We start from the raw sequence: 27695 nt of genomic DNA on the forward strand, positions 1-27695 counted from the left end.
CTAGCTTGTCTCTGAACCTAGGGCCTCATACATGCCAGGCAAGTACTCTACCACTGAGCATTATCCCTGGCTGATTCTGTTGTTTTGTTTTGGATATAGGGTCTCATTCTGTCACCCAGGATATCCTTGAACTCGAAATCCTCCTGCCTCTGCCTCCCAGTGCTGGGATTACAAGTGTGCATCCTCACATCTGGCTGTCTCAGATCTTTTCAAATTCATATCTCCCTGTGTTTCCTTCTTGGCCATTTTGAATTCAGAGTGATGTTGTTCTTCTTTTTCAGGCTATGGTAGTCTCACCAGCCATCAGGCAGGTCTTTGTTCTAGGGGAGAATGGGTACAAAGCTGCTACACTATATACTTTATCTTCTGAAAGATGAACTCAGTGAAAGAAGAGAGGAACTGATGGAATGGTAGTGGCTATATGTGGGAGGAGGAGGACCAGAGAGTGCCACTTCCAGGGTCAGATTCATCTTTGTCCTGTGAGAGGGTCAGGGGACTCGAGGAACAACTGGAAAAAACCTGGTAGACTCACCTTGTGTCAAGTGTCTGCGCTAAGATGTGAAGACAGCTCACCATGGTAGTAGAATCGCTCCCTGGAACAAAAAGTATCACCTGTGACTTCCCAATCACTCAGCCTGTCTGAGTGGTGCAATCTCTCACTATGCATAAGCCATGGAAGGTCCTGTGTAATGAACCACCAACACAGAGTGCCAGGCCTGTGTTCAGGGATGGGGCATTTATCCTGACACAGTCTGGGCTTCATGATGGATGTTAGAGGCAGGCCTTAAAACCTTCATTGGCATGGAAAATCTGAGCTGCTAAAGGGGTAGAAAGGTTGTTTATCACACTTCAGAATAATTTTCTATGGCAAATTTAGGTGGCCTTAGTTCCAGGTCTCAGGTTGTCTCACAGAGTCATAAAACTGGAGGCAAAGCCAGTTCAGGATAATTACGGGGAGGAGCAGAGCCTTTGTAACATTCACTTACCAAAGAGGGAGATCCTGTGTCGAACAAGAGCAGCGAGTTTGCAGAACAGGCTAAAGCAGAAAGTAATGCAATTCAGAAGTAACAGACACTCCAGGACTAACTGTACCCCTCTCTCCCACCCCCACAGTAGAACAGAGCATCAAGAGGCAGTCCAGGAAGATACACTACACTCCTCTTGAAGAATCCTTTGAACCATGCTTGGGAAAATAATGTGATTCATGCAGTTCCATTGGGGAACCATGAGGAATCTTTTTCCAAGAGCATCAGAAGCACACAGTGCTCCTGGGGTGTCAGCCTGCTTGCAGACGGCTCCATCCTACTGGAAAGAATTCCTCTGGTCACAGTGTTTTCACTAGTGTTGTGCAATCTGTCCTTTGCTACTGATACTATGTGCTAAAATGGTCACTTGCATGACATTCAGGAAGGAATGAGGACTCTGAAAGGAAGCATGAATGTCCATCATTGCAACGGGATGCAAACCATTCTGTAGCCTTCAAGCGGAGTGTGAGGTTTTAGTTGGGAGGTGGGCAAGAAGTTAGAACTGGAAGAATGTTAGTGATTAGGGTAAGAAATAAGATTGTGTTAAACAAAAAATATTCCAGGAAATGTATTTTCTGTTATCTGGAACACTGGAAATTAGGAAAGCCTGTGTGGTATGACTTCTGGTGGTGGGAGGCATGTATGGGGTTTGAATTCAGGAGCTAGCTTGCTAGGCAGGTGCTCTACCACTTGAGTCACCCTACCAGCCCTTTTTGCATTGGTTATTTTTGAGATAGGGTTTCACTTTGTGCTGAGGTGGCCTGGACTACAAGCCTCCTATTTTTGCTTCCTGTAGTAGCTGGGATGACTGACAAGTATGTGTCTCTGTGCTCAAGTCATTTGTTGAAGTGGGGTCTCATGAAATTTTTGCTGGCTTTGAATGGCAATCCTGTCTCAATCTCCACTTCCTGAGTAGTTAGAATAATTGTGCCGGGCCCCAAATTTGTGTTTTTCAACCTTCTCCACATCTTCACCCATATATATATATAGTTTTTTAACCATGGAACCCCTTGAAAGTTCAATTGTGCCTTATTACCTGACTCTCCACACCAGGAACAGTGTGCATTAGAAATGTGCTGTGAACGGATTCTGCCCAGGCACAGTGGCCAAGGTGTGCACTGTGTTGCTGATGCTATTGGTGCCCCAGAACCCTGACAACTGCCTGACTCTGCAAGACTAGATAAGAATTATGCACACCCTTCAGAAAGCAGTAGAATGGAAAGAGGGACAATAGGAAAAACAAAACACCTACAGAGGCCATGAGGTTCCATGATGACTGAGCTAAGTCACTGCCAATCCCTCATTTTTACCTTGGTATCGGGGCTTCTTGCCTCATACACAGGACAGTCTTGTACAGCACAACTCAGATGGAGAGGAAATGCATCCCGAGTGTTGGTGGGGATGAAGCTTGCTCACCTTTAAATGGTTTTCAATTAATGCCTCGGGGTTTTTTGGGCTTTCTACTGGCAAATCACAGCCAAAGTCTTCTGTAGTAAGTCATTAGTTTTTGCAGTGGAAATAAGTTGAAGCACCTTGGCCTCATGCGTAAGAGAACTCATAATAAGTTAAAAGTTTGGCAGCCAGATAGCATGAAATTAAATATGGGCTGCTTCTTACTTGATGGGAACTCATGGAGTTGGAGGAGGTGGACAAAGAATGTGGCTTGTGTCGCTGATGCTCTTGGTCCTGTGCTCTGCCCATGAGTAACTGGGCTGTCTCTGTGAAGTCCCTTCAATCCTCTCTCCTCTGTGTTAACTTTCCATCCATAATTAAAATGACTCTCCTGGTTTTTAAAATTAGGGTTGACAGACTCAGATGTTTCTGGTGAAAACGTTTCATGCTGAATGTACGCATGTCCCACATAAACACAAATTTATTTTTTTTAAGCTAAAGCAGATGGCTGGATTATTTGGCCCTAAGACTGATGTGGCCCCTGAGGGTGACAGTCTTTCCAGGTGTGCCAGGGCCAGGAATGGAACTTACAAAGGTTCTGGCTCATTCCCGAAGAGCCCAGGATTTAACTGGAAGCATTGCCCTTAGCCCAGAAAAATGAGGGTCCAGAGCTCCCAGCCACTCTCCTCCATTTCAGGGTTTGAAGGTATCTCAGGGAGAGCGCCTAGGACCCCCAGTGAGTAGCATCCATTATGGAAGAAGTGGGCCAGGGTGGAGGATACAAACCAAGATGCCTGGTGATGGGAATGCATGCAGAGCAAACACGTCTGCTTCTGCGAGAGGGTGCGGGCACACTGGTGAATGGGGAAGCTATTTGCAAGGCTGATCAGCTCTAGGCTGTATTCCTGCTACGACAAATGCTGCCTGCTTGAACAAATGTTACATTTCCATGAATTAATAGTCTAAGAAAAACAGTTGAAGCAAACAGACACTCCTGCCCCCTGCTGGATTATCTGAATACCTCGCCTTGCTCCTCCCTTCCCCAGCTCCTTGGGAACCTTGCTGGTGCATCCTGGTCTTTGATCAGTGCCTGATTCTAAGGGTATTCCATTCTGAAGGGCTTTTACGTCTTACGTGAGAACAAGTAATTACGGTATGGAATAAAGGTAGGTGATGTTCACAGATGGGACTGGATTTCCATTCTTGTCCTAATTTATGAGTTGTCTTGCTTTGTGCTCTACAGTGAACCTAACTGAGCCTCAGTTTCCTCCTTTGCAAAACGGAGGCCTCAATACACACATAGTATGGTAAGTTTAAGACACAGATACTGTGAGGTTTCACAACGCAGTAACTCTCCTGCATATGAAAAGTTAAGTTCAGTGGTTAGCCACGCAGACTGTTTAGAAAATGATAGTTAAATCCTAAAGGTGCCTATCCTTTCAAAGACTGTGCACTTATGAAGTACAACATGAATTACTTATTTCCTGTCAGTGGATGCTAGCAAAGAGCTTGTAGGCCTTCATTAAAATCCTTAATCCATACCTTGTCTTTCATGAATCAGACAAAGAAAGCCATGGTGGAATTTACCTCTGAGCCTGATGGCTCAGCATCCTGTCTGTTCTGATTTGAGACAGTACCATGTGTTATGCCTGATGGAATAGGAGGGAGGCTGATACTTTTGAAGAAAACATCTTTTTTTGCTAGGAATTTAAGTTGAATTGTGTTGTTCTAGATTTCAAATATCAGATCATTCACATCAGGATTTGTAGGATCTGACTTTTTAGGGAAGGGAGGAGAGGTTGACTGCAGAGCCAAAAAGTCAACAAGACCCTCAAAAACAAGCCAAGTGTAGGGGTTCAATCTTGTAATTACAGCTGCTTGGTGGTGAAGGTAGGAGGATTGGATCTGAGGCCAGACCCCGCAAAAACTCAATCCCCATTCTGAAAAACACTAAAAGCAAAAAGGACTAGGGGTGTGGCTCAAGCTCGAGGCCCTGAGTTCAAGTCCCAGTACCATAAAAATAAATAAATTAATTAAATAAAATTCCAATCTCTAAACTTGATGAGAAGGGGGATAGAAAGCTGTGTCCACCTATTTCCTCTTAGTGTTGTGTGTTTGCTTCTTCAAGATGGTCTTAACCTTCTTCTGACACTGTCTCAGGTTGATTTGATTATGTAAATTCTGTAAATCTTTCCCAAGCCCAACTGAAACCCCAGCAGTGAACTTTCTTAGCTGTTGACGTTACATGCAAAGCTGTGCATTTCTTTTAAGTAATTTTCTTCAAAACTGAGATGAGAGCCCAGCCTCTGAGCTACCCATCATTAGGCTGTGCTTCATTTCTCAGAAAGACTCACTAGGCACCTTAATGAATGCAAGAGCACCATGACTACTATGGTATAGACAAGAACCCCCAAGGCCCATGTGCTGAAGGCTTTGTCTCCAGGATGGTGCTGTTGGGAGGGGGTGGATCTGGTGGAGGTTAGTGGGGAAGGGCCATGCCTTTAAAAGAGATCATGCAATATTGTCCCCTTTCCCCTTTTGTTTCTTGGCCATGAGTGAGTGTTGTTTCAGTCTGTGCTCCCCTCCACTGCCATGGGGCCCAGAGCAATGGGTTCATCTGTCTTGGAGTGGGGACTCCAGAACTGTGCGCTAAATAAACATTTTACTGTTAATTGTCTCTGACATTTTGTTGTGGCAGCTGGCCAATATCATACCCTTCTCTATTTTGTGGACTCACCTGGCCACCATTTCTTTCTCCTTGTGGGAGGCATACCCACTGCTGCTCAGCGGCTTCAAGGGTGATGACAGGAAGTAGAGGCGGTGGTTGGTGAAGTACTGGTCAACCAGTGGCAAGAGCACCTGGAAAACCCACCACATACCAACGTTAGGAAGCCAGTCTGAGCTGTGCTGGTGTTGGTTTTAAAGGTTCTTCCCTGGTGAGCAGAAAGCTTTTCAACAGGGGTCCTGGGATTTCCAGGAAACTCTCCGTTTTGGAGATATAATGATATAATATATCATTATATTATACTGAGATATAATGGATCTCAGTTGCCATTATATTTTCCTCTTCTATGCTTCAAACCAAAGGCCTTAGGGATATGTGAAAGGAAAGGGTGCTGGCTAAGGGCCCAAGTAAATGTGCACAAAGCCCTGAGTCAGATTTGCAGGGCAGGCATAGAGGACACTTGTATTCAGATGTGGCTTCCTGGCCATGGCACTAGCAGGTGCATTCAAGGCACAGTCTAGTACTACCTGTCTCAGGTGTCAGACCAAGACTATTCAAGGCCTTCTATGCTGAACAGGGTTCTGTGGAAGAACACCGCTCAGTGGTAAATCATTGTTCTCCTTCTTTCTTTTAGCAATAGACCCTCCTGTGTTTAAGCCAGGCAGAGAACCACTTGGCTAGAGAATGCATTATTACCCTGTCTTCCTTGTAGCTAAGGTCTAGCCAGCAGGTTAAAGTTCAGAAAAGCAAGAGCCTGTCCCCTCCTTGCCTTTCCCAAGATGTGGTACAGGTGAGTCAAACAGATCCAAACAGACTGACTTGGCTCATACCTCTGGAGGTGGCAGAGACCCAGAGCAGGAAGGTTCTGGGTTGCCTGGGGGCTGAGCAGGCTGCCTGTGCCCCCCACCCACCTCGGGTTTGTTTCACTGAAGCTACTGGAGATTTAGGATCAGTTTAACTCACATTGTACAGAACCTAAGGAAAAGGTAATTCAGTTATGATAGTCACTTACTTTGGCAAAGAACTTGATTTCCTGGTCGTGGGGAGACTTCTCGGTTTTCGCACTGCTCACAATGGCTTCTACAAGGAGAGGTAGCACATAGTTGGGCAGAGTTAAAAATAAGCAAACAAACAAGTAGACAAATTACAGCATTTTAGAAACAGCAGCTTTTCTTTTCTTTTTTTTTTTTCGTGGTACCAGGGTTTGAACTCGGGGCCTACACCTTGAGCCACTCCACCAGGCCTTTTCTGTGATGGGTTTTTGTGAGATAGATAGGGTCTCAGGAACTATTTGCCTGGGCTAGCTTTGAACCATGATCCTCCTGATCTCTGCTTCCTGAATAGCTAGGATTATAGGTTTGAGCCACCAGTGCCTGGCTCTGAGCAGTTTTTCTAAGGCCATAAATAAACCTATTTGATTCCATGAAGTATATTTTACAAAGTACTTTACAACTGCACTAGTTGGTTGTTTCTTGTGTCAATTCGCTCAGCTATCTCACTATTCCTTGCTCTACTTTACCTACCAGAAATCAGCTCTGGAGGTGTGCATAGTCACAAGCAAAACAGTGGGAAAGTTAAAGGTTATGCTGTATGTGAAAATGACAAAAGGGTCAACCAAATCCAGCAAGGAAGCCAAGGAACTGATTTTTTTTAAGTGAGGAAAAAAGTCTCAGTCACTCCTTCCCCCGACCCTAAAATCCTATGTCTAAACAAATTATGAACAGTATAGTATGAAAGGATCATTCCTTGGTAAAGGAATATCAAATTCTTTCTTGCTGCTTTCCAGTGATACTTACCTAAGTGGGCAATAAACTCCTGAGCAGAGTCGACATACTTCAGGATCTTCTTCAAAAACTTATAGGCAAACCTCTTCTCCATGGAGGAGGCATCCAGCTCCATATCCTTCACACCTCTAGGTTAACATGGGTGAGCCCCAGGAAGAAGCAGAGATAACCATGGGACTGGTGAATCACCCACCCTACCTGTGGTGAACTCAATTTTACAATAATTTCTCAACGGAATTTTCAGAAAGACCTGTATATGTCTTACAATGAATATTGAGCTGGCGGCAAGTCATAGAAAACAAATATCCCTGCCTTGGTGGAACTTACATGGTAGCTGTAAACTAGTATAAATGATGTGGAATGATAGAAGTCAGTATGTTTAAAATCAAACAAACAAAATGGCCAAGGAATGGGGGAGTGAGGGTTTGCAGACTGTGGTATTAAATAGGGTAGTTAGTGCTGATCTCATGACAAACTTCTTCAGGGGAGGAGGAGGACATCTGAGAAAGAACTTCCCAGGCATAGAGACCAGGTAGTGCAAAGGTCCTGAGGCAGGAGCACACACTTGGGGTTGAAGGAATATGGCAGAGAGGTCGGTGTGTGTAGAATGCAAGTGAACAAGCAGTCAGGAGGCAGATGGCAGGCAGTGGGCCAAATCACTCAGTACCTTGCAGACTCTGCTCAGCATTTCACTTTGCGTGAGATGTGAAGCTGCTGGAATTCTGAATAGAGGGGGGTGACATGATGTGACATTATAACGGAATCATTCTGGTTGCTGTGTTTAAAACTGACCATGGGCGGAGGGAGAGTAAGAGGAGGGAGTCTTGGTAGGAGGCCATCTCACAGTGTTGGTGACAGCGACAGTATGAAAGGGGAGAGAAGTGGCAGGTGCTGGTGTATTTTAAAAGTAGAACCATCAGGAATTCCTAAAGGATTTGATGTGGGTTGGGAGAGGAGAGAACAGTCAGGGATTTTGGCTTGAGCAGCTAAAAAATGGGTTGTCATTAGGAACTGGAGAAGGTGAAGACAGAGGAGCTCTGAGGCCAGGCTAGGGGAATCTAGTGTCCTCCTTGGTGACAGAGGCCTCGCTTGGTCATCTGTACATCTGAGTGCCTCCCAGAGGGTCTGGACACATTGGCTGAGTTCAACTACCATTCTCCCCAATTCCCCATTTCCTTTTTAGCTATAGTGAGGGAGAATTCTTCATGTCTGTGAGCAAATAATTTATAAGCAAATCACATAAATCACCTTGTGTTAAGAACAGGATTAAAACAACAGTGGGAGTCTTTTTCAAATGCCTCTGGGAGTCTGTCTCCTGCTGTGTGACCTTTCCTGCTCCACAGTACAGCAGGTAAGTTTTGTAATTTGTTCATGTATGATACAACAGAATATTTGTATAGCTTTTATTTATTTATTGTTTTGACATTCAGTGGTAAAAATTCTATAAGAAACTAAAAGGAGAAACAGCAGCTGACTTGGCAAGTATTTCTTTGAGGAGGAATGGCCAAATTGGAGTAGGGACAACAATCTTTTTCTATTCTATGCAGAATGTGTGGCCCACGACCAGCACTGGATCAGCGAGAAAACAGACTCTACCTTTCAGGTTTAAGTAGTCAAGTCCGTCCTCACAGAAAAGACTTAACTTGACAAATTGACTTAGGTCTGCTTGAGGTCTTAGGAAATGGTGATGGTACCATCCTGAGAATCAATTCCCTCTCCTCAAAGACTTTCTGCCAGTTCTGCTTGCTCTTGTTGTTATGTAACTGATAAAATTCCACATACAACCACTAAATAAGAGTGTCAAGAGAGCCACTGACTATGAAAACTAAGCTACATACTTTGCAAAGACCTCTAGCTGCAAATTTCTGAGGGCATAATGTTTTAATTAGGTACAAGTGATACAACTGAAAAAGACAGGAGAGGAGGATAAAAAAATACCTAGTTTACTAAACTTATATTACTTTGCTTATGCCTCAAATTCTTACTGCTGTCTAAAGAAGGCCAAATTCCAAAACTTTGAGGGTGTGTTCTGAATGTGGTTTATAACTCCAGTTGCTAGAACAACACACAGAGAAAAAACCTTGACCTGCAGCACAGTATTTATGAATGTGTGTGAATGCGCACATTTTAACTCTTGTCAAGCCAACCACTGTCCTGCTCCCACCCACGATGTGGCATGGAGAATGACTCACCTAGAGACTAAGATGCCGTTCACTTGGAGGAATTTAAACAGGTCCTGTGCCTTCTCTCGGTCTCTGAACTTCTCCTTGGCAGTCAAGGTGTCATACGGTACCAAGAGAGGATGACTGCCACCACCTGGAGTTGTGAAGTGAGAGATGACAAGATGTCACCTCTTCTTTTGCAGTCCTGGGAGAACATGGCTACTTTGGGTCCCCTTTCTTAAGAGATGCAGTGAAGTAGGCTCACCTTTGGTCTCCAGCTCTGACTTCTTCTTCTTGGCCCAGATGTTGTGATAGTTCTCAGCCACCACCTCCACCATGCCCTGTGACCCACCAAGGAGACACAAGTCAAAGACAGAGCAAGCAAGCAAGAGCTTTCTATGTGCTGGGCTCTTCCAGGCATCCCTGGAAACACGCCAAAGGCTAACGACCTGCATCTGAAGGTCCCCATCATCAATTAGCCCATGCTGTGCACCTCATTAGCTCTATCTCCTTCCCTTGCAGCTTACTGCATTCATGGGACATGCACATTTCCAGCCGAAACTGCACAGAGGTGCTCAGGAGCACACTTCTGACCTGAGTGGGAGTGGGGAGTGAGGGGTCAAGCAAAAGTCCAGGGTCCTGAAGAGCATTCCACTTAAACTAAAGCAATCACATGTTGGTGGAAATTGAGACTTCTTAACGGAATGAACCTCTATTCCACTCAGGCAGCAGTGACCTAGAATGAAGGAGGTACCTTGAAACGAGACTTTCCCTAAGGTCTGAGGGATGAGGGCTCCAGGCTGGGGCATGCCACAGCCATCAATGTGTGCAGAAGGGGAAGAGGAGAAGAAAGCACCTTACAGCTTTTGGTTTCACATTTCTGGGAAATGAAGCACACCTGCTATGGGTTTGCAGGGTGTCCTGAGGGCCTGGGGACTACAAGGACCAGGCAAACACTTCTACCCAGGGACCAAGTTCCACAGATTTCCTCTTTGTGGTTTTATTTTTTGCTGGCTGTTCTTCCTTTTATTAAGTCATCACCCATTATGGCAACCTTGCAGAAGGCATGGCCTCCCCTTCCTGGAGGCTCTCCTCACAGCCTGGCCCTCTTCAGGTTTGGTGTGTTAGTGGTGACGTGTTCTAGGCACTCTTCCCCGCACTTGTCCACATGGGAAGTGTGTGGACAGCAGGCGACGCCAATGTGCAAGCAGAGCACTGACCTGGAGCTCCCTGGAGAGCATGACGTTGGAGAGATCGAGGGGAGCAGGGCTGTAGCTGTTGGCCTAGGACAGTGGGGGCAGAGTCACCAGGTTTGCCATGATTTGCCTTATTCCTATCACACTCCCAGCTTCAGCTGTCAGAGACGTCCCTTCAACCCCACACTGTTCATCAAAGGTGGTCTAACACGATGCCCTGGGAGACCTTGCCTAGATGCCCACAGGTTCTACTAGCCCAGCACTGGCTCCTGGGAGTGGCTGTCATACCTGGGTGGTCTGCGACACACTTCGAAGTTTTTCATTTTCCCGTTGTTGAACCAAAGCTTCTCCTTCTTTGGTCCTCTCCACAGTCCAGCCCACAGCCAGCATAGTTTTCAGAGACTCTCTGGCAGGCCAGCGATAAATTTCCTTCTCCTGGAAGAAGATTTGCACCGAAGACCTTTGCAGCACCCCACTCAGCATTCTGACTGGCCTGTCTTCCAGAAGTTGGATCCCACAGTGGGCAGGGCACTACTTAGCTCCAGCCTCTGACACAGGGTCAAAATGCCACCTGCAGCTTTTGCCTGCAGCATAGGCTTTCTGATGTGTTTGAATGTAAGACCCCAGGCCCACTGTCTCTTGCCTCAGAGGGAATGTACCATCATCCACACTGATGACATCATCTACATTTTATAAATAAAGACAAGCAAGAACAGGAGGGTAATTCCTTGTGTTTCAGTAGCTGTTTAAGATGGGAGACTGACAAGTACATTTGCACAAAGCTCTCCCTTGAGCTTGGAAAAGAGAATTTCTTAGACTTAGAATTCTCTTTTGATCTGTGTTCAATTTCACAGGCGGTCAATATTCATACAAAGACACATGTGCCATCCCTCACAGAGGACACTAGACTTAAAGCTTACAGAGGATGCTTATTAATGGCAGAGTTGAGATGAACTTCTGACTTTATTTAAGAACAAAAACAAAAGCACACACACAGGCAAGAAACCTGTTTGTATTTCTGTGGGGCCTTTCTCTGTGACTCCTATGCTTGGGAAAGGATTTGTCTCAATTTTCTCCAGTAAGTCACTATCCCTTTCCCTATCCTATCCCACAGTCTAACAAAATCCCCTCCAAATTCAGCTGCAGGAGAACTACAAGTGCACTTTGGCCTGGTTGTCAGTGCTGAACACAGCTTTTTCACCAGGTGAGTCTCAAGGCTGAAGAACAGAAAATGAGGCTGGGCTCTGGAAACTGCTCCCAAGGCTGCTGCCCACGGACAAGCTCCAATGCACTTTGCTGAATCCTAGGATATCTTGCACTTGAGAGTGACTGCATCCTGAATACCTCTGGGTGCCTGATATAATTCCCACACAAGGAACCAGATGGCCATGTGGTACCACCAGAGCCTGATTCTCACCTTCTCTGTTAATGTCTTGAAGGGTCTTATCAGTGGGTGGGTCTTCACGTTTTCATCCAAGGAAATTCCATATTTCCATCCACTCTGACTCTGTGGGAATGTTCTCAGTTTAAATATCCTTGGCACTCCAAGACCCCTTCTATATGACCCAAATCCTGCTTCTGTCTTCCTAAGAGGAGTTTGGAAATTCCTAGGAATGTCTACTTGATCCTTCCATGTCAGGCTCTCTGCCCCCCATCCCCAACTCTGTTCCTTTATTGTTTCTTGCTTCACTTGCTGCCCTCTCCACTTTCTCACTTGTATTTCAGGCCCATTTAATGCAGAAGGTCTTTGTAATAATAACAATAGTAACTAATAGCAACATATTCTCTGTTTTTTCACTACTTTAGATTTCCCTTGTCCTTTTCTATCTAAGTTTTTTGAATTGTTTTAGTCCTGTCAGTTTTTATTTTGATTTAATGTAAGCATTTAAAATAAAATGTCATCGATCATCTTACATTTGAATGGACTGAAGCAAAAGGCTGCTTCAGAGGCCTGAGACTGACATGCCTCAGGTCTTGTGTCACACTCCCAGGAAGAACAGAAAAACAGTGAGGAGCACTTGAGGAGTGGCCCTACTACACACTGCATAGAGGGGGCTGTTCGGTTTGCTCCCCTAGTCTGGCAACCCCAGAGCAAAATCATAGCAATTCATACTTCCCAGAATCATGGGAGTTTAAGACCTTTACAAGTCATTAGACAGATACTCACTGGATCCCTTCCATGGTATGTAGAAAGGAATTTGTTGTAGGCACTGTTGATGCAAGGTAAGTAACAGCCCAACCTCCAAAATCTCACAGCCCAAAGATGCTTGGCTTCTCTTTCTCAGCCTCTGCCTCTGCCCATTTGTTAAATGTGCATATTTCACAAATTTCTGTCCCTTTTCAAGAGACACACCCTCCCTGGGTGATCTAATCTAGACCCATGGTTTCAGTTACCACTGGAAATCAGGATTTCCAGACCAGAGGTTTCTCCTAATTTCTGAATCTATGTAAGCTCTGTTTGAAGCTGAGGTGCCTCTCAGCATGCTGAACTAGAACCTGGCAGTGAGGTTTCCGAACATCTCTTCCTCTTGGGTTCTTTGCACATCAGAGAATGGCCCAGGCTACCTTCCCAAGCCAGCAACATGGAAGTTCAGTTGATGCTACATCTCGGCTTTGCTCATATCTCTGCCTCCTAAACCTACTCATTTGTCTGCCTTCCCCTAGAATTGTATCAGCATTTCAGCTTGGGCCACTGTTGGCTCTTGCTTGGATCACTGATAGCTTCCTAAGCAGTCTCTACCTCCAATGTTGTTACTTCTCCATAGACAAACTTTTTGCATGTCTGTCAGGTGATGCTTACAAAATCACCCTGATCAGGGTGCTCTACTGATCAATGATTTTTGGACTACTAGCTGACATCATAGAGAACCCAACTCTTCTACAACATTGAGATGCCTCTCCAGATGCATCTCTTTCTGCTGCCCTACACTACAGTCCAGATATCTGGCTCATTAAGGCCACCCAACTCTCTCTTACCTCTCTGCGTCTGTACCTGCTGACCTAGCAAGGCCTTCCAAGCACCCCTTCCCTGTAATAAACACCCACCTCCTGTACTTTTGCACATGCTGTAAGTGTTGCCAGGCTAGGAAGCATCCCTGGTCCCCCACTATTAAATTAGGGACTCCTGTGCTCTAACCCTGCATTCACAACCATCACGGCACTGAACAACCTCTCCCACCACGGCTGGTTCATTCCATTACTCCCTCAAGAAGAGGGAGAGAGAAAATACACTGTTAATCAGTGTTTCTCCTGATGATGGTGAGAAAAACACGTATCTGATACCAGATTAGACCCTGGTGTCAGAGAGAGAGAGAGATTAATCAAATGACCAATCTAGTAAATATATAACTGATGACTGGGATAAATGTGTGATTGTGTTCTAAATGGAAATATAAGTACCTTGTATTAAATCTGTGATGGAAAAAATAAGGTGCTTAGAGGATGATATCTGAGAAACCTGGGTAAGTGCTATCCTAGGAATTAGTGCTTGGATGATACTTGCAAGATTGGCTGGTAGACAGCCTGGGCTTTGTATACCTGGCTCAGCCAGAGGAGGGTTTCAGGTGTATGTAGCACGTGTGAGACAGAAGGTCTAATAGACATCACTGGTGGGCAGAGGGTGGCAAGAGAGGTAAAGAAAGAGGTGGTATCAGAAGTCAGATCAGGCAGTGTCTACCAGACCACATTAAGGATTTTGATCTTGATGTTAAGAAGGAGTAGAAGCTGCTAAAGGATTTTAATAAGGAGAAGGAGGTCAGGAGGAGCCAAATGTGCATTTGAGACTATCACTCCATCCAGTATGAAGAAAAGACTGCAGAAAAAACACATGAGAGACCAGTCAGAGGTCGTCTCATCACAATGTTCTAGATGAAAGATGAGGGCAGCTTGGACTGAAGTCACAGCATGGGGACAGAGATAACCACACATTCCAGAGAGAGAGTTGGGAGGTAAGAGCCACACAATACAGTGAAGGATTAGATATTGCTATAGATTGTAAAAGATTCCTGAAAAACACAAAAGACCTTGCTCCAGAGCAGGGGTTCAGTAAACTATAGTCCTTGGGCCAAATCCAGCTGGCACCTGTTTTTTTTCCTCAGTAAAGTTTTGGAACTCTTCATAAGTAAAGTTTTTATTGGGCTCCTTCTTTTGTTTGTTTTGTCTATGGCGACTTTTGTGCTACAATAGAAATGAGCAGTTGCTCATTTCTTTATAGGTTGTCTGGCCTATAAAGCCTCAGACATTTATTACCTGGCTCTTTACTGAAAAGGTTTGTCAATCCCTGTTCTAGAATCACAAGGTACTAGCCTGCCCTACAGTTAGGAGCTTGCTGTTATCATCAGTCCCCACAGGAACTCATGAGAAGATAAGAGTGGAGCACAGATCCACATAAGTCGAGCTATTGTTCAAGGAGCTCCCTATCTGGGGGTGTCCTGCATGGAGATGGTTTTCTGGGGTCTTGCTTTGGGGATGGATCCACTGTTAAAAGGTGTATGCTGCAGCTAAGCAGGGGCCCCAGTCCTTAACTGGCCATCCACAGAAATCCTGGCTGACTCTGGCAGAGTCTTCCCACTTTGCCTGCCAGCATTAAAGGGCTAACATAGCAATTAAATTTATTAAGCAGCCTGACCTCATGTGGTGAGGAATTTTAATCACCAGATGGACAGGCTGATTGATCAGGGAGTGTCCGGAAGTTCTAAAGGGTCTTATCCTAGGAAGAGCCTTGTGGAGCTCTCCCAAATAAAGCTTAGCTTTCTAGCAAGATGCGAGAGCAAACCTTTCAATTTCATCTTCTCCCTTTTCAAAGAGAAATGGACTGCCTTTCACCCTCAGTAAGCATTTATGTTAAACACACATGCATGTGTTTGAGTACACGCTCCAGGAAATGTATTGTGAAGAAGAAAAAATACTTCCAGAATTGTTCACTTTCTTGAGAAATATAAAAGCAGCACCAGCAGCTACTGCTATCTATTTCTCTGACCTCCACCAGTCCTGGGAAACTGCTTCCCAGAAATAATGAATGCTCCTGGCATGGCAAGTCTGTCACTTAGACAAACTGGGCAGATATCCAGGACTGGCCCCTTAATGTTCTTGGCTGTTTCTCTCCCTGACAGTGGTCATTTGTGTGATAATCCCTACCTTGTCACAGGCCCATTTATCGTGGGAATGCTCAGCATACTTGGTGACGATGTATTCCAATTTTTCAGGCAAGGAAAAACTGTGAAGTGAAGAAAAAAAATTACTATCTCCCCAGCATGTTAGCCAGGCATGGTGGAAGATGGGGTGAAGTAGCCATCGGATGTTAGAAGTTGGATTTGATAACGACCTAACCTCAAAGCTGAAGCTACTCTAGACAGTGACACAGAGACAGAGCAGGAGTAGCACTGTCAGGACTGTGTTGCAGACACACATCTGTTTCTGACCCCAGATGCCAGCTGCCTCACTCCAGCTGCTTTGGGTTCTCCTGTTTCTGGATTCAGTAACTTATTATTATTAGAATTTTGGAACTAATAGTCAGCACTTGTTTCTGTTTGCCTGGCAGCTCTGGCCCCTCCTGCTGGTGACAGCACCCCATTTCCCTTCCAATCACACAGTCTTCTGGTATTGCACGCATGTGACAAGGAAAATCACACTTATTCTCCTGGATCCCAAGTTCTTCAGTTGGGTGAAACAAGGCAGCAGGCTCTTCAAAGTGACTCACTCAAGGGGACAAGTGAAGAGTGCCATCTGGTCACTGTGCCTTGGTGCTAGTCTGTGCTGAAGCCTTTCACTAGATTCTGTTGGATCCTGGGAACGTGGTCCTTTTCTCCTTAGGTTAGCCAGAGTCAGCCCCAATTCCTCTCATTACTCAAAGAATTGTACTGATGTCAAAGTGTATGTGAAAGAACAAGAACTCTCACCTGTCATTAGCACAGTTTCTAGAGACTTGTGTCTTGTTACCACTGTCTTATGTTTGTAAGACATCTGAGTCATTACACCATTTACTCTAGCATCCTTTGGCATGCTTTGTTTTATAGGGCAAAGTTCTCCAGAGCCAGTAGCTGTCTTCTTTTTGAGCCCAGCCTTTTTGCCACATCCTCTACCTCTTCCTTGCTGCAGGGTTCATTCTGTTTCCCACTGTCCCCTACCTCAAGGCTCTGTCCAATGGAATGTGCACTTAATTGTCCTAAAGATGAATTTCATGCACTGTCAAAGCTGACTGTCTCCCCACTCCAAAAGGGTTCAGGCTCTCATTTGAGAAAGATCATCACCAAACACAAGCCCAAGAGGCTCATGTGGGATCAGTCTTTCTTCTCAGAGCCCTCTGAAGCAGATGTGAAGCTCTTTATTCAATATATACATGGAGATCAAGACAGTACGACCCATGTCACACATTTGTAACAGAGGGTGGGGGAGAAATGCCACAAACCAAAATGAGCAACATTTTGTCCAAAAGATAAACATACCCCTGTGGCCTAATAAATACTGGTGAGGAATTATGGGTCATTACAGGGAGAGATTAAAAGGTGCTATTGTAGAGTGACTCCAAAGTTTTACATTCCTTGGTATGGCAAAGAGCAAATCTCTCAAGTGAAAACCCCAACTGTTCTGCCATCACACCCAAGGCCTTCCAGAGCTCAGTGGAGCATTTATTTATGGAGTTCTTTTGATGTGTGGCACTATTAGATCTGTAAAGGCCTAATTCACAAAGCACAAAGATTTTGTCAAAAACCCCATTAATAAACTAGCTGCATCATTTGTCAGGGTGGTTGTGCCTTAGACGGCATTTATTTATGGGTACATCCGTCTCTTATATTAAACCTAGCCTATTCTCCTCAAAATGCCCAGAAATAAATTATACTGTATATAATCAGACACGGATGGATTAATCCCTGTGCCAGGCATGACTTGCAGTGTTCAGAGAGATGATGGACAGGGTTGGCAGGAGGAAAGGGGGGTGCTGGAATTCTTGCTATGTTTCAAAGGAAAGACAGACACTGGCTACTGGACAACATATCTGTCACCTTAGAGAGGATTTTGGACTCACTTCATCGTGTTGATAGGTTTGGGGTCGAAGTTGCCATCTGCGTCCACGGAGACCTGCTTTTCCAGCGTGGCCGTGATTCTGGTGTCGAGGTAATCCGGTGGCAAGGCCCCAGCAATGGCGCTGAGACAAGGCAGGGCCATTCGGAAGAGATCCGGGTCGTATCTCTGGGAGGCAAACAGACCACCTTAGCAGAGAAACCAAAACCACGGCCGCAGGCAGGATATCAGGACAAAGTGCGTGCATTTTGCCAGGCTGACAAAGATTGGGGAAATTTAACCCCTTCAGGGCTGGCCTCAGACCTCAATCCTCCTAATCTCTGCCTCCAGAGTTGCTGGGATTATAGATGTGAGCCACCATACCCTGCCCTAAGTTGAAAAAGATTTAAATTAGTGTCTTACCAAATAGTTAACTTCAAGACTATCTAAGGGTTAACATGGTTCCCTCTGGGCCAGAAAGTCTATAACCTGACCCCAGTAATGGTCAGAGAGGGCACGGCAAGCTCTGCCAGCTTCACAGTAGCTGACTGGGTCATGCATGGCCATCACCAGACTTCTCAGCATCTCATCTACTTTCTCCTGATCCCAATCAGGAGTTCCAAACAGCTTTTGATCTGTTTATGTCAAAGCATCCAGGAGGAAAGAAAGTTTAAGTGCAGGTCAGCAGGCCACACACACAGTCCCGACTTCTCTGAGGAAACCAGGCCTGCTCATTTTCCACCTTTCAAGCTGGTGACCTCACAGATCTAACTGTGCTGGGAGTCACAGCCCCATTTCAATCAGCATCCTATAAAGCTTGGGGGGTCACCAGCCCTGCACTCCACTCCACCTCCTCTTCAAACATGTCTGTGAACCCCGGTCCCCCAACCCCAGTGACTTCCAGATTGAATGCCCCATGGCCAACATCACAGCAGGTGTCAGGACTTCTCCTCCTGCATTGAGCCCAACGAAGGCTCAACAGCAGCCATGCCAAGTCAGGGGGTACAGGCAGGGAGGTAAGTCATCAGACCCAGAGCCAGGGAAGATTTTGTAACTGACTCTGGTGGCTGCTGCTGGCATACTGGCTTTGTCAGTGTGCCAAGTTACTTGTTCCTCTGAGCCTTTTCTCTACCTGCAAAGGGAATTATGGTACCTTCTATTTCAGAGAGTTGGGAGAAGGAATAGTGTAGAATGCTTGTGAATGACTTAGCATGGTCCTGAGTGTGTGATGAAGCTGAACAGGTGTTAGGCATTCTATTCCTAAGTGCAAGCACTGTCTTACCTTGTGGGAGAGGGAGTCAAAGACCCCCCAGAAGAGCTTCTCCGTGAGGTGCAGCTCCTCCTCCACAGCCAGCCCGTAGCTCCCCCATCCCGAAGGCAGACAGTAATACTTCCAGCATTGCTCATAGTGATTCGTCAGCAGCTGGGGGTACAGAGCAGGATTGTACCAGTGGGGTGGGTGGAGCATGTCCACAGGCATCAAGAACATGCAGGGAAAATAAAACAGTGCAGAGGGCTCGTGAGAATGAAACCTGCACTTCAGACATCGGGTTGTTAGCAAAGAGCCCTCAGGTCCCACCGAAGGGTCTGCTCTTAGGACTAATGAACTCCAGTCCGAGATGAATCTGCCTGATTAATCCTCATGCCTCCTGATGAGGTCTCAGTGGATGCTAGAAAAGGGAACCATTCCTCTTTCCCTTCGGAAAGTTGTCACCGCATGCTGTTCTAACTGTCAGCTGCAGAAAGAATTCCTCCCGAGACCTTTGCCTGTAATTCTGGAAGATCCTGGGGTGTTGAAATGGGGAGGGGCAGAGGGCAGCAAGCTTGGGTCTCCATATTTACTACTGATTGTCGCTAGCTTCCTAGCCTCGCTCTAGCCCTCTTAGGGTTCAGTGATGTGACAGCAGTTCCACATTCAGCCAGCAGAGGCAAAAAGTACATGGTTATATCATCTTCCCAGTAGATGGGATCCACATCCTCTAAGAAAAATCCCAGCGATGTGAGAGAAAAAAGTGAGTTTATTGAGTGGTATCAGCAATGCCTCCTAGGAGCCAGCATGTGGCTGATGACAGAGGCCTGACAGGAAACAATGGCTTTTCAACTAAAACGTTCTAAGATGAAAACTGGGACTGTGATGGTTACAGAGCATAGAGCCCTGGGAGAACCAGAATCGCTGAGGTATTACAAACTGCTCTCTGCTTGGCAGGGGATGAAGTGCAGGCTGCTGGGAACTCGGGTCACCCCAGCAAAATGCTTCCTTAAGTCATTGCCTGGGTTATTTCTGAAAAGAAGGAAAAGTTCTGGGACGATTGTTAGGGAGGACTTTCGGGTGTGCTAGTGTCTGGCAACACTTTTGGGAACCTAAGTATGGCAGAACATCAGAGGCAAAGGGAAAACATTGCCCTCCCTGGTGGGCGGCTGATTCTGGCGCCACCCAGGCCCAGGTGCTGCAAGGCTGTGATAAACCAGGAATGAGATAACAAATCAAAAGACAGCTCTGTGCTCTTTTAATTAATAAACAGAAAAAAGAAAACAGAAAGAGCATCTGTTGCAAAGAAGGAAAAGCAAAAAAAAAAATGTGAAAAAGGGACTTTTTGGTCCCTTGAATAATAACTCACAGGGCTTTCAAAGCTTTTTGGGGTTAAAAATATTCTGAAAACCCAATTATGGCAGGAAAGTGCAGAACCAAAGCCTTCTTGCAAACCTCTGCTAAAAATTAAGGAGCCTAATGGAAAGAAATTAAAGAAAACTGAAGCTGTTGACATAACCAGTGTACTTCATGACTCGATATTGAAGAAAGGCTTTGGTTCTGGGGATTGCATATTGTTAGTTAATTATCAACTTAAAGGAGGAGGATCCCCTTAGTGTGTTTCTTGTTCCTCAAATTGTGAAGCCGTCAGCCATACAGACACGTTTCCTATATGGGGGCTGTGCTTCTGGACAACACCCTTACCTTCAAAGGCATTTTGCAGTATTCACTGAGCTGTGGCACGTCAAAAACCAGTCTTCGCAGGAGCTGCTGTAGCATGGAAGGCCTCAGGTGACTGCAGCACAGAGGGAACAAAAGAAAACAAGTAAGTAAACAAAGAACAGAGGACAAAAGGAGCATGCACCATGGCTGGACCTCCAAACAATTAGCTCCTAAACCCAGGATCTTGGACAGATGGCAGTGATGGCATGGTTAAAATTCAGAAAAGGGGACATACACTAATGATTTGGGATACCAAAGGTTAAATTCCAATCACTGTGCGACAGAATGTTCTCAGGTCTGTGCGTACTTAAAATACAATCAGTGGTTATGTGCAAAGAATGTAATCGAAAGAAGGCGCAGCTAATTTCACAGCTGTCTTTCTCTAAGGACCCAGGATTCCTGTAAATTCTGTAAAGGGGGAAGAGAGGTTGACCTGCTGCATAGATGGGACGTGAGCCCACCTAGTGGTGACATGTGAAGGGAACTTGAAAGCCCTCCAGGCTACAGTCTGATCCAGATCCAGGGAATTCTCACTATTGGAAATATTTCTTTGGGTCTCACTAGGCTTTATTTTCAAAACAATTTCTTAAAAGGCAAACAGTAATTAATTAAAGAATAATTTAGCAAATTACAGTTTTGTAGCTATGGTATTTGGTGCAAGTAAATTCTAAGATAGAGAAAAGAGAGATAACCCAAATTGATTAGCTTTTATTTTTAGGTTTCCAATCCTTTAAAAACCCATTGGAACCCACAGATTTTCTCCAGAGAAATGTAAACAAACACACACAAAATTTGCTACATTAAGTTCAGTTCAAGGGAGGGCTTAGTGCTTGCTTAGTAAGTATGAGGCCCTGAGTTCAAACCCATGTATCACCAAAAGTGTTTAAGTTCAGTTCACAGATCTCTGAACTCCTCCTACAGATGCTTAAGCTGCTGCAGAGATAAGACCAACAATTATGATGATAAGGAACAATGCCAGAGGAGAAATCCTTGAACATCTACAAGGGGGATGAATGGAGCGATGCAGAAGGAAAACAAACTTTCTCCTGGAGTGGGCCTGTAAGAGCCCTGGGCTGAGAAAAGCTCTGTCTCTGGATCTGGTAAAGATGACTCAATGGTTCACATTATTGCTGAGATAATCACCAATTATCACCGAAGACACACTTGAATAAAGTCAAGGAGTGCAATAAATCTGTAACTCCCCCAATTGCTGCTTATTAAAAATAAGCAGGGAAAAGTCTAATTAAGTACAGTTTGCCTGTTACAGCTGGATCTCAGGTAGGAAGAAGAGGAGAGTAATGGAACTGTGAGCTCTATTTTTGGTTCAATATAAATAAACTTCCAATTTCCCCAAAGTCTGCTTCTCCCCACCCCAACCCAATATCTGCATCTTGGATTAGAAGCATCAAGACAACTTTGTTATTAGGACACAGCTTATATTGGGAAGCAGGGCTCCTGGCTGATATGGCTCCTAATGCATGTGATGGGTTCAGATCTAGAAAAAGGTAGAACAAGATCAATCACTGCTTTTGCTGCCATCACCAGCAGAATACAGAGCTGATGCTGACAGGGAGGATTTCTTCCTGGGTAAATTCGCTCATTTCCTTTGCCACCACTGAGAAGAAATGTAGAGGCCCATGTAACCGAGTAATGTGGCAAGTACTCTTCTTTTTTTTTTAAATTGTTTTATTATTCAAATGTGCATATAATGTTTGGGTCATTTCTCCCCCCTGCCCCCACCCTCTCCCTCACCACCCACTCTGCCCTCTCCCTCTCCCCTTCCATCCCCTCAATACCCAGCAGAAACTATTTTGTCCTTATCTCTAATTTTGTTGAAGAGAGAGTATAAGCAATAATAGGAAGGAACAAGGGTTTTGCTAGTTGAGATAAGGATAGCTATACAGGGAGTTGACTCACATTAATTTCCTGTATGTGTGTGTTACCTTCTAGGTTAATTCTTTTTGATCTAACCTTTTCTCTGGTTCCTGGTCCCCTTTTCCTATTGGCCTCAGTTGCTTTTAAGGTATCTGCTTTAGTTTCTCTGCGTTAAGGGCAACAAATGCTAGCTAATTTTTTAGGTGTCTTACCTATTCTCACACCTCCCTTATGTGCTCTCACTTTTATCATGTGCTCAAAGTCCAATCCCCTTGTTGTGTTTGCCCTTGATCTAATGTCCGCATATGAGGGAGAACATATGATTTTTGGTCTTTTGGGCCAGGCTAACCTCACTCAGAATGATGTTCTCCAATTCCATCCATTTACCAGTGAATGACAACATTTCGTTCTTCTTCATGGCTGCATAAAATTCCATTGTGTATAGATACCACATTTTCTTGATCCATTCGTCAGTGGTGGGGCATCTTGGCTGTTTCCATAACTTGGCTATTGTGAATAGTGCTGCAATAAACATGGGTGTGCAGGTGCCTCTGGAGTAACCTGTGTCACAGTCTTTTGGGTATATCCCCAAGAGTGGTATTGCTGGATCAAATGGTAGATCAATGTTTAGCTTTTTAAGTAGCCTCCAAATTTTTTTCCAGAGTGGTTGTAGGCAAGTACTCTTCTTATTGAAGTGGGAAACTTGAAGACCTGGAAACCCTGTGTTTCCTAGAGGTTTATCAGTCTGTCTAACCAAGCTTTGTCTTTCTTTCAAGACCAAAACCATTCTGTTTAACTTAGTTCTGTATAGGTGTTTCAATTATCTTGGAATAAATAAAGTAGTCAGAGTATAGCCCGTGATCTTGGAAGGGGATCTCAGGAAGAACCCTTGTGCCCGTTGAGGCTTGGGCCAAAATCCCCTTTCTACTCCACTCCACTCCACACCCTGGGTGAACAGCACCATCAGTGAAGCTGGTGGGCTTTAAAAAGGTGCAAAGACAGAGGATATTGACTAGTTTTAATAAAGCATCTTAAATGTTTTATTTAAAAAGATAAGTGAGACTGCCCTTACATTTTTTTAAAATTTAGTTTTGGGAAATTGTAGACTGGTAGAAACACTAAGAGAAAGGCATAGTGAGTTCTCCCTGGCCCCCAAGTCCCAACACGCACAGTTTCCTCACTATCAAACTCCCCCACCGGGTGGTACCTTTGTTACAATTGGTGGACCTACAATGACAGGTCACTGTCATCTGAGTCTGAGTCTACCATGGGATTTACTCTTGGTGTTGGATAGTCTATGGTCTGGACAAATGTGTAATGGTAATGTCTACTATCATAATATGATCCAGGACCTTTTCACTGCCCTAAAACCCTCAGGCTTTGTGTACTCATCACCCCTTCCTATAACCTCTAGCAACTACGGATCTTTTTACTATCTTAAAACTATGGGTTTTTTTTCCCCCTCCAAAATGCCATACAGTTGGAATCTTACAGTATCGATCTTTTCAGATTGGCTTCTCTTACTTAGTAATATGCACCTAATGTCCCTTCATGTCTTTCCATGGCTTGATAGCTTATTTCTTTAGCAGTAAATAATATTCCATTGCCTAGATGTGCCACAGTTCACCCATTCACTCACTGAAGAACATCTTGTTTGCTTCCAAATTTTGCTAATTATGAATAAAACTGCTATAAATATCCAATTGAAAGTTTCTATATGACCTAAGTTTTTAGCTCCTTAGGATAAATACCAATGAGCATGCGAACTGAAGTATATGGCAAAAGAATGTTTAGTTTTGTAAGATGCTGCCAAGCTGTCTTCCATAGTGGCTGTGCCATTTGTATTCCCATTAACAACGAATCTAACTTCACTAACGTCTGTGTTGTCAGAATTGGGCTGCTGTAACATGTGTCATGATATCTCACTGCTGAGACTTCCTTTTAATTGGTGTTCTAAAATGACTGACGACTTTCCTTCTAGGTAGCCTTAGTCCCTAATGCAGTTATCTCTTATGTGACTAGGAAATGACTCATTCAAAGACCAGCACCAAAGAATCAGGACCAAACCCAGATGGCTCTGAGGAGGAAGCCAGTTGTTCTGTCTGGGACAACACAAGCAGCAATTCTCCATCTCAGCTGCATATTGGAATCACTTGGGGAGCTCCAAAAGCTAGAATCCTGGATTATACCCCTGAGGATTTTGGGGCTGGAGTGTGGCCTGGGCATGGGGATATCACCTAGGTGCTCACTAGGTAACAGTAACATGCAGTCCAGGAGGAAAATCTCTGGCTTTAACAGCAGATTATGGTTGTAGACCATGGCGCTGAGCTTAGCCACTGAAAGGGCTCCTGTCCTCTGATCCTATCAGAACTGATGCAAATTCCTGAGAGCCCCAAGCTCGTCATTCTTGGTTGACTCTAATGCCCATTGGCAGTGCTTAAAAACTATTGCCCTTAATTCCCCAATGTGACTGGAGATTCTTTTCTTTTCTCAAAGTCTTGCAAAGACTTAGGGGTGGATTGCTTCAATTCACACTGAGAGTTTGGTCTCTGCAAAAGTTCTCTCTTAGAGGGTAGAAAAATCCATGTTATGAACTAAACAGTTAGTTCACAATCTGTACACTGTGGTCTAAAAGATGGTCTTCTTTCCTGGTCTGCCACCCCTACGGCTGGTTACATCCTGAGCTATCATCCTCTTTCTCACAGTGAGAGAGGAGCCTCAAGGAAGCATCTGTACCAAGCACATCCTAAGAGGAGATGTTTTGGGGGAGGGGTGGTATATGGCATAGGCCTGGAGCTTCATTTTCTGTATTACCAATGTTTAATGACACAACTAAGGGCATCAAGCATGGATACAGACCTGGGAGTGAGAGACACAGGAAGGGCACTTACGTGCAAATAGCAAGCAAACATTCTTCTATGGTGTCCCTCTGTGCTTTGGTGAGGGAACGTCCCTTGGAAAGCCTGTATATCGTCTGCAGCGTGGAGTCCATCAGAGAGGTGTAGTGTTCTGTCCCAGCAAAGAGAGGGGCACACCTTGTGAGGAGTGGGAGCACAGAAGAGCATATGTACCTGTTCAGAGCCAGTGCAGCCTCTGTGGTGCTGAGGGCCACCTAGGAGAGGACCAGGATGCTGGTCAGTTTCTCAGGACACAGCACAGTTCACCCTGAGCACTGAACTCCCATGCTGCTGATCCCAGAAACTTACACGTGCCCCTTCCTCATGGCCATAGAGCCAATGACATGCTACCTGCTCCACTTTCATTGTGCATTTTCAGTGGAATAAAAAAGGTTAAAAGAAAACAGAAAAAAGCAAACAGCAAGAGATGGCTGGATCCCAAATGATCCTAGGAACATGTTTCCCTCACAGAAGATTTTAAACCCTTATTAATACCAGCTTATGGCCAGTTTACCCCAACATCTTTGATACTTGCAAATCCAGCTCCCTGGCTTCAGCTCTTTTCTCACCTTATGGGCACTCACACATTGTCCTCTTGGGATTTTATCATTAAGAAATAGTTGTAGGCCAAAAATCCCTCAAACTTACCAGTTTGGTTACAGCTTTACAAAGAGAAAGTGGAGCTGTGACCCCCATCAATTAATTTATATGCATTGTGGAGCAGTTAACAGCCTGGTAAATGACAGCATAGCAGACCTCACTATGGGGAACCCAACTCTGTATCGGGAGCAGGGTGAAAATGAACAGAAATCTAGGGCCTTCTCTGAAACCTTGGCACAACTGTTGCTCACAGTGCTCTCTTTTGTTCACTTAGATGGATGGGCTGAATTCAAGCCAAAGTGAGCTTAACTACCACCTTTGAAAACTGCAGAACTTCAAAAGAAGGCTTGAAATCCACAGAGAGAAAATGTTATCATTATTTCCCGAGATTATCATGGCCATTGTGTCTGTGACACATTTTCTGTCACTTATGATTTGAGAAGCTGTTTTCTTTTAACTGTACCCATTTCTGGGTGTTCCTGTTAATTACTGAAAGTTGTCTTCTAGACGTTAGTAATCATGCCTGAAGAACAGCTCTCCTTTCATGTTTATCGCAGTCATGGGCTGAGCAGTTAAGGGGAAGAAGGCAGAGCTTTGGTTCGAATGTCTACAAGTTTCCAAATGAAAATGTATGAATGTCAGGAGCTGAGGAACTGAATGCAAACCCTTTTTGTTGCAGCTGGGGCTTGGGCAAGTGTGTGGCCACTGAATTCCAGATGCTTGAACAGTATTTGTTGCTTACTTGACCTATACAAAATCTAAACACTTTAATCAGTTCAAAAATTATTTTTAAAATCTAGAGATTTACAGTAAAGCTCAAAACACAAACAGCAGTAGATGTGCTGTTTTAAATATGAAGGGCTCGTATGCTCCAACACCTTTATGGTGATTCCAGGTCCAATCTCCAAGCCACAGACAGTTCTTCACTCCTGCATGAAGCGTCCATTAAGGATGGGCTCCTGTGGCTTTCTGTTCTTGGGTGGCCCACTCAAATGGAGTTCACCACAGTCAAGGCACTGGCTCCCACCCACCACAGGGCTCATACTTCTCTCTCTGTTGGACACCAGGTGGAGCCCTTGAGAACCCTTATAACTAACTCTAGAGCCGGGACTCAGGTCAGATGTATCTTAGAACTAAGATGACCTAGCTTGTCTTTTCTCCTAGGATCCGGGACTCCTGGCACTGCTGTTCTGTTTAGTCTTGAAGTGTGGCTGCTGCCATCTGTGCTCAAACTCCTGGACTTCTGTGGTGAGGTCTGTTGATGCTGGATTACTTTACCCCAGCCAGGTTCCAAGCATGCAATTTTCCCTTGGCCTCTTCTACTGACCTTAGTCACACCACTGGCCATATATACCTAGAGGCATGTTCTCCCCAGAGAATGATTCTGCCTCCCAGGGACACTGCTAATATCAGGAATTGGTTTGGACAGCAGTTTGGGGAACAGGGTTTGGGGTACTGGTATCTAGTGGGTAGATGCCAGGGCTACTGCTAAATATTCAACAGGGAACAGGACAGCCCCTCACAAGAAACAGTGCCAGAGTTGAGAAACTCTGAAATTGAGGGGAGTGAATGGAATGTGTGAGGTCAAATTTATCTATCTTTAGATAAATAAGTAAGATCTTCCAGTTCCTGTACTTCTGTTTTTCTCATCCTTCAAAGCAGGGTATAGAAAATGTTTGCTTCTGAGTCCTTTGTTGCTAACTTTACAATGAGGGGAACATTTTTTTCTTACGTTAGTAACTTACTGTATCTAGAGAGGCAGAGGCTCTTAAGTCAGGTAAAAACCCAACCTCTAGCAAGTGCAGCAGAAAAGCTTGGTCCTTAATGCCATAAACGCGGTCCAGAAACAGCACCATGGGTGCCTTGTGGTCAGGGCAGAAGTTGGCTGCCATGTCTGGCTCGCTGACTGAACCATCTGAAAGACAGAGAACATCATTTCCCTTTTCCATCTATGGTTTCAAAAGGCACTGCAGAACTCTCTGTCTATGGCGTGTTCTAATAAGCCATAGGAATTTTGGACATAATGATAATGTTGACTGGCGTCACCTTATACTGGGTTGAGAGAGCCA

At 44.8% G+C, this 27695-nt stretch overlaps 1 protein-coding gene across 11 annotated transcripts in view; it reads right to left on the bottom strand.

Moving 5' to 3' along the window:
* The window catches only part of Ryr3 (ryanodine receptor 3), a 494693-nt gene that overhangs the window by 105630 nt on the left and 361368 nt on the right, over positions 1-27695 (bottom strand). For 10 of the 11 annotated variants that reach the window (XM_074065580.1, XM_074065577.1, XM_074065585.1 and 7 more), the window contains 16 exons: positions 27372-27541; positions 25021-25241; positions 20237-20327; positions 18566-18706; positions 17309-17472; positions 15421-15499; positions 11702-11791; positions 10573-10719; positions 10309-10371; positions 9354-9429; positions 9119-9242; positions 6939-7054; positions 6155-6222; positions 5155-5276; positions 987-1036; positions 533-593 (listed from right to left, as the gene is read on the bottom strand). In XM_074065580.1, the coding sequence (XP_073921681.1) occupies positions 533-593; positions 987-1036; positions 5155-5276; positions 6155-6222; positions 6939-7054; positions 9119-9242; positions 9354-9429; positions 10309-10371; positions 10573-10719; positions 11702-11791; positions 15421-15499; positions 17309-17472; positions 18566-18706; positions 20237-20327; positions 25021-25241; positions 27372-27541 (1783 nt within the window). The remainder of the gene's footprint in view (positions 1-532; positions 594-986; positions 1037-5154; positions 5277-6154; positions 6223-6938; positions 7055-9118; positions 9243-9353; positions 9430-10308; positions 10372-10572; positions 10720-11701; positions 11792-15420; positions 15500-17308; positions 17473-18565; positions 18707-20236; positions 20328-25020; positions 25242-27371; positions 27542-27695) is intronic. The other variant, XM_074065582.1, reaches the window with a different exon arrangement.

The sequence above is a fragment of the Castor canadensis genome, chromosome 2 (assembly GCF_047511655.1).
Source record: "Castor canadensis chromosome 2, mCasCan1.hap1v2, whole genome shotgun sequence".
Taxonomy (NCBI): Eukaryota; Metazoa; Chordata; class Mammalia; order Rodentia; family Castoridae; genus Castor; species Castor canadensis.